General features: G+C 48.9%; 2 protein-coding genes across 3 annotated transcripts in view; both read right to left on the bottom strand.

Moving 5' to 3' along the window:
• LOC140409344 (heat shock 70 kDa protein 12A-like) overlaps window positions 1-5,035 on the bottom strand; it is an 83,365-nt gene extending 78,330 nt beyond the window's left edge. For both annotated transcript variants that reach the window (XM_072497760.1, XM_072497761.1), the window contains exon 1: window positions 4,937-5,035. In XM_072497760.1, coding sequence (XP_072353861.1) covers window positions 4,937-5,032 — 96 coding nt within the window. In that variant the 5' untranslated portion in view covers window positions 5,033-5,035. The remainder of the gene's footprint in view (window positions 1-4,936) is intronic.
• LOC140409346 (serine protease HTRA2, mitochondrial-like) overlaps window positions 1-12,864 on the bottom strand; it is a 431,863-nt gene that overhangs the window by 261,761 nt on the left and 157,238 nt on the right. The window lies entirely within an intron of this gene.

Here is a 12,864-nt window from a genome sequence, read left to right as displayed (position 1 = left end):
CAGATGTAACGCTATTACAATTAAATAAGGGTAACTACAAAGACATGAGGGAGGAGCTGGCCAGAGTTGATTGGAGAAGGAGCCCAGCAGGGAAGACAGTGGAACGGCAATGGCAGGAGTTTTGGGGGGTTATTAGGGAGGCACAACAGAAATTCATCCCTCGGAGGAGGAAACATGCTGAGGGGAGGACAAGGCATCCATGGCTGGCGAGGGATGTCAAGGACAGAATAAAGGCTAAAGAAAAAACATACAAAGTCAGAGTTAGGGTTAGGGTTAGGGTTAGGGTGAGGAGAAACCAGAGGATTGGGAAGCCTTTAAAAGCGAGCAGAGGGTAATTAAAAAAGCAATAAGGGGGGAGAAGATGAAGTATGAGTGTAAGCTAGCTAGAAATATAAAAGAAGATAGGAAGAGTTTCTTTCAAAATGTAAAAGGTAAGAGAGAGGCAAAAATAGACATTGGCCCACTGGAAAATGTGGCCGGAGAAGTAATAATAGGAAACAAAGAAATGGCAGACAAACTGAATAGTTATTTTGCATCAGTCTTCATGGTGGAAACCTTCATGGTGCATCTCCACTTCATGGTGGAAGACACCAGTGGGATGCCAGAGCTCCAGGAGAACCAGGGGGCAGAGCTGAGTGCAGTGGCCATCACTAAGGAGAAGGTTCTGGGGAAACTGAAAGGTCTGAAGGTGGATAAGTCACCTGGACCGGATGGACTACACCCCAGGGTCCTAAAAGAGATAGCTGAGGAAATTGTGGAGGCATTGGTGATGATCTTTCAGGAATCACTGGAGGCAGGAAGGGTCCCAGAGGACTGGAAAGTGGCTAATGTAACACCACTGTTTAAGAAGGGAGGGAGGCAGAAGCCGGGAAATTATAGGCCGGGTAGCCTGACTTCGGTCATTGGTAAGATTTTAGAGTCAGATGAGATCGCGGGGTACTTGGAAGTGCATGGCAAAATAGGACTGAGTCAGCACGGCTTTGTCAAAGGGAGGTCATGTCTGACAAATCTGTCAGAGTTCTTTGAGGCGGTAACAAGGAAGTTAGACAAAGGAGAACCAGTGGACGTGATTTATTTAGAGTTCCAGAAGGCCTTTGACAAGGTGCCGCACAGGAGACTGTTAAATAAGTTAAAAGCCCATGGTGTTAAGGGTAAGATCCTGGCATGGATAGAGGATTGGCTGACTGGCAGAAGGCAGAGAGTGGGGATAAAGGGGTCTTTTTCAGGATGGCAGCCAGTGACTAGTGGTGTGCCTCAGGGGTCTGTGCTGGGACCACAACTTTTCACAATATACATTAATGGTCTGGAAGAAGGAACCGAAGGCACTGTTACTAAGTTTGCAGATGATACAAAGATCTGCAGAGGGACAGGTAGTACTGAGGAAGCAAGGGGGCTGCAGAAGGATTTGGACAGGCTAGGAGAGAGGGCAATGAAGTGGCAAATGAAACACAATGTGGAAAAGTGTGAGGTTATGCACTTTGGAAGGAGGAATTTAGGCACAGACTATTTTCTAAATGGGGAAATGCTTAGGAAAGCAGAAGCACAAAGGGACTTGGGAATTCTTGTTCACGATTCTCTTACGGTTAATCTGCAGGTTCGTTAGGAATGCAAATGCAATTTTAGCATTCATGTTGTAATGAAAATTGGAAGAATATGTCATTTGAAACATGAAAGTAACACTGAGAATGCCTGGGATTTTAAATGAAAGAGAAAAGTCCCGCGGAGAGTTAAGAGCAGGACAAGCAGTTTGGAATACCGCAAGACAAAGGCAACCCCTTTCCAGGTAAAGAAGCTCGAGTGAATTAGGTTTCGGTCACGCATAAAGTGGCAGTTACGAGACAGCAAGGGAGTTTTAGTTACAATTATATACATATATACTTAAATTTACATTTTTTGTTTACACACATTTTTAGAAGTTAAACTTTTTAGCAAATAATCAAGTGTGTGTAGATGAAGGTAGAGCAGTTGATGTCGTATACATGGATTTTAGTAAGGCGTTTGATAAGGTTCCCCATGGTCGGCTCATGAAGAAAGTAAGGAGGTGTGGGATAGAGGGAAATTTGGCCAATTGGATAAGTAACTGGCTATCACATAGAAGACAGAGGGTGATGGTGGATGGAAAGTTTTCAGACTGGAGACCAGTTACCAGCGGTGTACCACGGGGATCAGTGCTGGGTCCTCTGCTATTTGTGATTTTTATCAATGACTTGGAGGAGGCGGCTGAAGGGTGGGTCAGTAAATTTGCTGATGATACCAAGATTGGTGGAGTAGTGGATGAGGTGGAGGGCTGTTGTAGGCTGCAAAGAGACATTGATAGGATGCAGAGCTGGGCCGAAAAATGGCAGATGGCGTTTAACCCTGATAAGTGCGAGGTGATTCATTTTGGTAGAAAAAATTTGAATGCGGATTACAGGGTCAACGGCAGGGTTCTGAGGAATGTGGAGGAACAGAGAGATCTTGGGGTTCATGTCCACAGATCTCTGAAGGTTGCCACTCAAGTGGATAGAGCCGTGAAGAAGGCCTATAGCGTGTTCGCATTTATTAACAGCGTGGCTTGAGTTTAAGAGCTGAGGGGTTATGCTGCAAATATACATGACCCTGGTGAGACCACATTTGGAGTATTGTGTGCAGTTCTGGTCACCTCATTATAGGAAGGATGTGGAAGCACTGGAAAGGGTGCAAAGGAGATTTTCCAGGATGCTGCCTGGTTTGCAGAATAGGTCTTATGAGGAAAGGTTGAGGGAGCTAGGGCTTTTCTCTTTGGAACGGAGGAGGATGAGAGGCGACTTAATAGAGGTTTATAAGATAATGAGGGGGATAGATAGAGTGGACGTTCAGAGACTATTTCCTCGGGTGGATGTAGCTGCTACAATGGGGCATAACTATAAGGTTCAGGGTGGGAGATATAGGAGGGATGTCCGAGGTAGGTTCTTTACTCAGAGAGTGGTTAGAGTATGGAATGGACTGCCTGCTGTGATAGTGGAGTCGGACACTTTAGGAACTTTCAAGCGGTTATTGGATAGGCACATAGAGCACACCAGAATGACAGGGAGTGGGATAGCTTGATCTTGGTTTCGGACAATGCTCGGCACAACATCGAGGGCCGAAGGGCCTGTTCTGTGCTGTACTGTTCTATGTTCTAACCAAATTTCTGACCTGTCAAGCAGAACCCAATAGTGCAAAGACTGAAAATCTGTAGGTGAAGGTGGTATCAGACAAAGAAGCGACCTGCCGGCTAGTTTCTGGTGGGGTCATGGAGCAGCGAAAGTAATTTGCTTTCCATAAAATGATGACGCAGCGAAAGAAGGGCTATATAAACCCTGAAAATTCAGCAGCCAGTTCATTCTTCCTGATTGGTGATGGGACGGAGCGCATCTGAAAACCGGGCTACCCAGCAAATCCATCAGCAGAAGACCGAAAGTTAAAGAAGACAGATTGACAAGATAGACTTGAAAGTCTTACAACTGGACCAAAGAAGAAAAGATCTTTTTACCTTTCTGTAAAAGTAGTTTTTATCTTTTTAACTTGAAATTAAAGTTAAGTTTAAATTGATAACCTGAAAGAGTGGTTATGATTATTATTAGAAAGTTTACTTTACTCTACTCAGCAGGCCGGACCCGTGTGAAAGCTACTGAGTTGTAAGTAGACAGAATCTCCGAGGAAGACGTGGATTATACCGGGAGATAACTTGAAATAATAGTTAGACCTGATTGGCATCCAGCTAAGTCTGCCCAGGAGTCAGGGAAAGCAAGGGAATCCCTGGATCACCGTTTAGAATGAAATGAAATGAAAATGAAAATGAAAATCGCTTATTGTCACAAGTAGGCTTCAATGAAGTTACTGTGAAAAGCCCCTAGTCGCCACATTCCGGCGCCTGTTCGGGGAGGCTGGTACGGGAATTGAACCGTGCTGCTGGCCTGCCTTGGTCTGCAATTTAGCAGTGTGCTAAACAGCCCCGCTGTGTGCTAAAAAGCCCCACTGTTTAGCACACAGCGCTCTATCGACTATAGGGGGAATAATGACAGCGCTCTATCGACTATAGGGGGAATAATGACAGCGCTCTATCGTCTATAGGGGGAATTCTAAGAATAGTGGTGAGGTTTTTACTTCAATGTCAAGAGGGCTAGAATACAAGACCAGTGATGTACTCCTGATGCCGTATAAGGCTCTGGTCAGACCCCATTTGGAGTATTGTGAGCAGTTTTGGGCCCCGTATCTAAGGAAGGATGTGCTGGCCTTGGAAAGGGTCCAGAGGAGGTTCACAAGAATGATCCCTGGAATGAAGAACTTGTCGTATGAGGAACGGTTGAGGACTCTGGGGTCTGTGCTCTTTGGAGGTCATAAGGATGAGAGGGGATCTTATTGAAACTTACAGGATACTGCAAGACCTGAATAGAGTGGACGTGGAGAGGATGTTTCCACTTGTCGGAAAAACTAGAACCAGAGGGCACAATCTCAGACTGAAGGGACGATCCTTTAAAACTGAGATGAGGAGGAATTTCTTCAGCCAGAGGGTGGTGAATCTGTGGAACTCTTTGCCGCAGAAGGCTGTGGAGGCCAAATCACTGAGTGTCTTTAAGACAGAGATAGATAGGTTTTTGATCAATAAGGGGATCAGGGGTTATGGGGAGAGGGCAGGAAAATGGGGATGAGAAAAATATCAGCCATGATTGAATGGCGGAGCAGACTCGATGGGCCGAGTGGCCTAATTCTGCTCCTATGTCTTATGGTCTTATGTCAATCTCTGATCGGGCACAACCTCCCTGACCATATCAACCCCCCCCCCCTCCCTGCCTCAGCACTCAGAGCTGGATTGATGGTGTCCTGAGAACCCAGATATCCAATAGTTGGAGAATATTCCCGCCCTGAGCTGGCATTGACAACTAGGCCGGGGTGTGGAGGCCAGAGGTCAGACGATTGAAGCCTCCAAACTGACCTTCAGTGCATGCTTCCGGAAGTATCTCAGTGCGTGGGAGAACACATCCAGGGCTTTCACACTCTTCCCGTTGACAGCCTTCAGCTCCGTTTCCATGGAGAGGTCCTGGAGAAATAAGAGAATGGATGTAAAATGTCAGCATTGTGGGGCGTTTCCGGAACCAGCGAGGGAGGTGACGGAATGCCTCCAAGTGTACCGGCACGCCAGGCATATCCAGGGCTGGACCAAACTCCAGCACACTGTGATCTCAGGAGCATTTCTGCTTCCCAGAGAGCATTACTGTGATGAACGGTTACTGCCTTATCATCATGTAAGGTGATGTCCCCTTTAAGACCGGGCTTGGAACCCTGGGGACTCCGCCTCTGGCTCCGCCCATCTGTGAGCCAAACATAAAGGGCTGCCTTGTGGGCTGTGCAGCAATCAGCACATGTCTCAGCTCTAACATAGTTCTTAGTCTAATAAAGCCTTCTTTACCGTTTACACTCTAAGCGTCGTTATTGAGGGTACCTCAATAACCACAGCGGGTAGAGAAACAGGCTGTTCAATTCATGCTGGAGTTTACACTCCACTCAACCGCAGAACCAGAATTCCTACAGTGCAGGAGGAGGCCATTCGGCCCATCGTGTTGGCAGCGACCCTCTGAAAGGCCACCCTACCGAGGCCCCACTCCCCCAACATATCCCTGTAACTAAGGGGCAATTTATCACGATCAATCCACCTAACCTGCACATCTTTGGACTGTGGGAGGGAAACCGGAGCACCCGGAGGAAACCCACGCAGACACAGACTCCGCACAGACAGTGGTCCAAGTCCAGAATTGAACCCAGGTCCCTGGCAGTGTGAGGCAGCAGCGTTAACCACTGTGCCACCGTGCCACCCTCAAGCTCCTACCCACCTGTCAAATCTAAATCTACCATCGTAATCCCCTATCTCTCATACGCTTAACGCGCTTTCCCTCCGCTATACTATTCACCCCAACCACTCCCTGTGATCGTGAGCTCTACATTCCCACCACTCTTTGTGTGAAGAACAAAGAACAATTCAGCACAGGAACAGGCCCTTCGGCCCTCCAACCCTGTATCGGTCATGATGCCACCCTTGGCCAAAACCCTCAGCACTTCCTAGTGCCGTATCCCTCTATACCCATCCTATCCATGTATTCGTCAAGTTGCCTTTTGAACGGCGTTAATGTATCTCCTTCCACAACCTCCCCAGGCACTCACCACCCTCTGTGTAAAAAACCTGCCTCGCACATCTCCTCTAAACTTTGCCCCACGGACCTTAAACCTCTGCCCCCTGGTGACTCCTCCACCCTGGGAAAGAGTGCCTGCCCATCCACTCTATCCATGCCCCTCATAATCTTGCAGACCTCTATCAGGTCACCTCTCAGCCTCCGTCGTTCTCATGAAAACAGTCCGAGTCTATACAGCCTCTCCACATAGCTCACACCCTCCAGACCAGGCAACATCCTGGTAAACCTCCTCTGCACCCTCTCCAAAGCCTCCACATCCTTCTGGTAGTGTGGCGACCAGAACTGTGAGCAATATTCCAAGTGCGGCCTTACCAAGGTTCTATACAACTGCAGCATGACTTGCCAGTTTTTATACTCAATGTCCCGTCCAATGAAGGCAAGCATTCTGTATGCTTTCTTGACTACCTTGTCCACTTGTGTTGCCACATTCAAAGATCTGTGGACCTGCACACCCAGATCTCTGACTTTCTATATTCCTAAGAGTTTTGCCATTTACTGTATATTTCCCCTCTATGTTAGACCTAACAAAATGCATTACCTCACATTTGTCTGGATTAAACTCCATTTGCCATTTCTCTGCCCATGTCTCCAACCTCTCTATGTCCTGTTGTATCCTCTGACAATCCTCAACACTATCTGCCACTCCATCTACCTTGGTGTCATTCGCCAACTTACAAATCACCGTAATCCCCTATTCTCTTCTCTCTCATATTCCCCTCCGCTATACTATTCAACTCATCCACTCCCTGTGGTTGTGAGTTCTACATTCCCACCACTCTTTGTGTGGAAAGGTTTCTTGGGAATTCTGATTTTGTGGTGCCTGTCATATCGATGGCCAGCACTTACTCCCCCCCCCCCACCAGCGGAAACATACTGTACCCACTCAGCAAAACCGCGACCTACGTTGTGTCACCCACTGACCTTGTATTTCCAAAAGGAAGAATTCCAGCCCCTTCATCCTTTCCTGATGGGTATAACCTTTGTAAATCTGGGGCAAAATTCTCCCCCAACGGCGCGATGTCCGCCGACAGCCGTACAAAACGCCGCCAATCAGACGGGCATCGTGCCGGGCCAAAGGGGCGGAATGCTCCGCATCGTTGGGGGCCGAGCCCCAACATTGAGGGGCTAGGCCAGCGCCGGAGGGATTTCCGCCCCGCCAGTTGGCGGAAATGGCGTTTGTTGCCCCGCCAGCTGGCGCGGAAATGCGGCGCATGCGCGGGAGCGTCAGCGGCCGCCGACAGTTTCCCGCGCATGCGCAGCGGGGAGAGTCTCGTCCGCTTCCGCCATGGTGGAGGCCGTGGCGGAGGCGGAAGGGAAAGAGTGCCCCCACGGCACAGGCCCGCCCGCGGATCGGTGGGCCCCGATCGCGGGCCAGGCCACCGTGGGGGCACCCCCCGGGGTCAGATCGCCCCGCGCCCCCCCCCAGGACCCCGGAGCCCGCCCACGCCGCCTGGTTCCGCCGGTAAATACCAGCTTTGATTTACGCCGGCGAGACAGGCAATTTCTGGGCGGGACTTCGGCCCATTCGGGCCGGAGAATTGAGCGGGGGGTCCCGCCAACCGGCGCGGCCCATTTCCCGCCCCCGCCCAATCTCCGGTACCGGAGACTTCGGCGGGGGCGGGGGCGGGATTCACGACGGCCAACGGCCATTCTCCGACCCGACGGGGGGTCGGAGAATGACGCCCCTGATCTTTAATAATGCTATATATTTTCTCTAATATGGCGGACAGAACTACAAACTTACTCGAGATTCAATACAAGTTGAGCATAATTTCTCAACTTTTCAATTCGATCCCAGTGTCAAAAGCAACCCAGAGTGTTTGCTTTGCTGTTTTAGTGTCTTCTACACAATTTATGTGTCTGTACTCCCACATTCCACTGATTCCTTTTAGATTCTTCATTTCAAAGAAATACATGACTTCCTCATCTTTCTCAGCAGAATATAATACATCACATTTATCTATGTCGAAATTATTTCCCAATTACATTCCAACTCAAAATTTCCACTTCACATTCTCGATGTTTGTACCAAACACTCCCAGGACAGGTACAGCACGGGGTTAGATACAGAGTAAAGCTCCCTCTACACTGTCCCCATCAAACACTCCCAGGACAGGTACAGCACGGGGTTAGATACAGAGTAAAGCTCCCTCGACACTGTCCCCACCAAACACTCCCAGGACAGGTACAGCACGGGGTTAGATACAAAGAAAAGCTCCCTATACACTGACCCCCATCAAACACTCCCAGGACAGATACAGCACGGGGTTAGATACAGAGTAAAGCTCCCTCGACACTGTCCCCATCAAACACTCCCTGGACAGGTACAGCACGGGGTTAGATACAGAGTAAAGCTCCCTCTACACTGTCCCCATCAAACACTCCCAGGACAGTTACAGCACGGGGTTAGATACAGAGTAAAGCTCCCTCTACACTGTCCCATCAAACACTCCCTGGACAGGTACAGCACGGGATTAGATACAGAGTAAAGCTCCCTCTACACTGTCCCCATCAAACACTCCCTGGACAGGTACAGCACGGGGTTAGATACAGAGTAAAGCTCCCTCGACACTGTCCCTCCCAAACACTCCCAGGACAGGTACAGCACAGGGTTAGATACAGAGTAAAGCTCCCTCTACACTGTCCCCATTAAACACACCCAGGACAGGTACAGCACAGAGTTAGATACAGAGTAAAGCTCCCTCTACACTGTCCTCATCAAACATTCCCAGGGCAGGTACAGCACGGGGTTAGATACAGAGTAAAGCTCCCTCTACGGTATTCACCAAAGAGAAGGAATTGGTAGATGTTGAGTCTGGAGAAGGGGGTGTAGCTAGCCTGGGTCACATTGTGATCCAAAAAGATGAGGTGTTGGGTGTCTTAAAAAATATTAAGGTAGATAAGTCCCCAGGGCCTGATGGGATCTACCCCAGGATACTGAAGGAGGCTGGAGAGGAAATTGCTGAGGCCTTGACAGAAATCTTTGGATCCTTGCTGTCTTCAGGGGATATCCCGGAGGACTGGAGAATAGCCAATGTTGTTCCTCTGTTTAAGAAGGGTAGCAAGGATAATCCCGGGAACTACAGGCTGGTGAGCCTTACTTCAGTGGTAGGGAAATTACTGGAGAGAATTCTTCGAGACAGGATCTACTCCCATTTGGAAGCAAATGGACGTATTAGTGAGAGGCAGCACGGTTTTGTGAAGGGGAGGTCGTGTCTCACTAACTTGATAGAGTTTTTCGAGGAGGTCACTAAGATGATTGATGCAGGTAGGGCAGTAGACGTTGTCTATATGGACTTCAGTAAGGCCTTTGACAAGGTCCCTCATGGTAGACTAGTACAAAAGGTGAAGTCACACGGGATCAGGGGTGAGCTGGCAAGGTGGATACAGAACTGGCTAGGCCATAGAAGGCAGAGAGTAGCAATGGAGGGATGCTTTTCTAATTGGAGGGCTGTGACCAGTGGTGTTCCACAGGGATCAGTGCTGGGACCTTTGCTCTTTGTAGTATATATAAATGATTTGGAGGAAAATGTAACTGGTCTGATTCGTAAGTTTGCAGACGACACAAAGGTTGGTGGAATTGCGGATAGCGATGAGGACTGTCAGAGGATACAGCAGGATTTAGATTGTCTGGAGACTTGGGCGGAGAGATGGCAGATGGAGTTTAATCCGGACAAATGTGAGGTAATGCATTTTGGAAGGTCTAATGCAGGTAGGGAATATACAGTGAATGGTAGAACCCTCAAGAGTATTGAAAGTCAAAGACATCTAGGAGTACAGGTCCACAGGTCATTGAAAGGGGCAACACAGGTGGAGAAGGTAGTCAAGAAGGCATACGGCATGCTTGCCTTCATTGGCCGGGGCATTGAGTATAAGAATTGGCAAGTCATGTTGCAGCTGTATAGAACCTTAGATAGGCCACACTTGGAGTATAGTGTTCAATTCTGGTCGCCACACTACCAGAAGGATGTGGAGGCTTTAGAGAGGGTGCAGAAGAGATTTACCAGAATGTTGCCTGGTATGGAGGGCATTAGCTATGAGGAGCGGTTGAATAAACTCGGTTTGTTCTCACTGGAACGAAGGAGGTTGAGGGGAGACCTGATAGAGGTATACAAAATTATGAGGGGCATAGACAGAGTGGAGAGTCAGAGGCTTTTCCCCAGGGTAGAGGGGTCAATTACTAGGGGGCATAGGTTTAAGGTGAGAAGGGCAAGGTTTAGAGTAGATGTACGAGGCAAGTTTTTTACCCAGAGGTAGTGGGTGCATGGAACTCGCTACCGGAGGAGGTAGTGGAAGCAGGGACGATAGGGACATTTAAGGGGCATCTTGACAAATATATGAATAGGATGGGAATAGAAGGATACGGACCCAGGAAGTGTAGAAGATTGTAGTTTAGTCGGGCAGCATGGTCGGCACGGGCTTGGAGGGCCGAAGGGCCTGTTCCTGTGCTGTACATTTCTTTGTTCTTTGTACACTGTCCCCATCAAACACTCCCACGACAGGTACAGCACGGGGTTAGATACAGAGTAAAGCTCCCTCTACACTGTCCCCAACAAAACTCCCAGGACAGGTACAGCACGGGGTTAGATACAGAGTAAAGCTCCCTCTACACTGTCCCTATCAAACACTCCCAGGACAGGTACAGCACGGGGTTAGATACAGAGAAAAGCTCCCTCTACACTGTCCCCATTAAACACGCCCAGGACAGGTCCAGTACGGGGTTAGATACAGCGTAAAGCTCCCTCTACACTGTCCCCATCAAACACTCCCACGACAGGTACAGCACGGGGTTAGATACAGAGTAAAGCTCCCTCTACACTGTCCCCATCAAACACTCCCAGGACAGGTACAGCACGGGGTGAGATACAGAGTAAAGCTCCCTCTACACTGTCCCTATCAAACACTCCCAGGACAGGTACAGCACGGGGTTAGATACAGAGAAAAGCTCCCTCTACACTGTCCCCATTAAACACTCCCAGGACAGTACAGCACGGGGTTAGATACACAGTAAAGCTCCATCTACACTGTCCCCATCAAATACTCCCAGGACAGGTACAGCACAGAGTTGGATACAGAGTAAAGCTCCCTCTATACTGTCCTCATCAAACACTCCCAGCACAAGTACAGCACGGTGTTAGATACAGAGTAAAGCTCCCTCTACACTGTCCCCATCAAACACTCCCAACACAGGTACAGCACGGGGTTAGATACAGAGTAAAACTCCCTCTACACTGTCCCCATTAAACACTCCCTGGACAGGTACAGCACGGGGTTAGATACAGAGTAAAGCTCCCTTCACACTGTCCCCATCAAACACTCCCAGGACAGATACAGCACGGGGTTAGATACAGACTAAATCTCCCTCTACACTGTCCCCATCAAACACTCCCAGGACAGGTACAGCACGGGGTTAGATACAGAGTAAAGCTCCCTTTACACTGTCCCTATCAAACACTCCCAGGACAGGTACAACACTGGGTTAGATACAAAGAAAAGCTTCCTCTACACTGTCCCCAATAAACGCTCCCAGGACAGGTACAGTACGGGGTTAGATACAGAGTAAAGCTCCCTCTATACTGTCCTCATCAAACACTCCCAGAACAGGTACAACACGGGGTTAGATACAGAGTAAAGCTCCCTCTCTACACTGTCCCAACAAACACTCCCAGGACAGGTACAGCACGGGGTTAGATACAGAGTAAAGCTCCCTCTACACTGTCCCCATCAAACACTCCCAGGACAGGTACAGCACAGGGTTAGATACAGAGTAAAGCTCCCTCTACACTGTCCCCATCAAACACTCCCAGGACAGGTACAGCACGGTGTTAGATACAGAGTAAAGCTCCCTCTACACTGTCCCTATCAAACACTCCCAGGACAGGTACAGCACGGCGTTAGATACAGAGAAAAGCTCCCTCTACACTGTCCCCATTAAACACTCCCAGGACAGTACAGTACGGGGTTGATACAGAGTAAAGCTCCGTCTACACTGTCCCCATCAAACACTCCCAGGACAGGTACAGCACAGAGTTAGATACAGAGTAAAGCTCCCTCTACACTGTCCCCATCAAACACTCCCAGGACAGGTACAGCACGGGGTTAGATACAGAGTAAATCTCCCTCTACACTGTCCCCATCAAACACTCATTGGACAGGTACAGCACATGGTTAGATACAGAGTAAAGCTCCCTTCACACAGTCCCCATCAAACACTCCCAGGACAGATACAGCACAGGGTTAGATACAGACTAAATCTCCCTCTGCACTGTCCCTTTCAAACACTCCCAGGACAGGTACAGCACAGAGGTAGACACAGAGTAAAGCTCCCTCTACACTGTCCCCATCAAACACTCCCAGTACAGGTACAGCACGGGGTTAGATACAGAGTAAAGCTCCCTCTACACTGTCCCCATCAAACACTCCCAGGACAGGTACAGCACGGGGTTAGATACAGAGTAAAGCTCCCTCTACACTGTCCCCATCAAACACTCCCAGGACAGGTACAGCACATAGTTAGACACAGAGTAAAGCTCCCTCTATACTGTCCTCATCAAACACTCCCAGGACAGGTACAGCACAGAGTTAGACACAGAGTAAAGCTCCCTCTATACTGTCCTCATCACCATGCTGCTGGGGGTGTTGTGATCTGTGGGGTTGCCACCAGATTATTTTTGCT

Source organism: Scyliorhinus torazame, chromosome 3 (genome assembly GCF_047496885.1).
Source record: "Scyliorhinus torazame isolate Kashiwa2021f chromosome 3, sScyTor2.1, whole genome shotgun sequence".
In the NCBI taxonomy this organism is placed as follows: Eukaryota; Metazoa; Chordata; class Chondrichthyes; order Carcharhiniformes; family Scyliorhinidae; genus Scyliorhinus; species Scyliorhinus torazame.
Note: the sequence above shows the minus strand (reverse complement) of the source record. Positions and strands in the feature narration are given on the sequence as shown.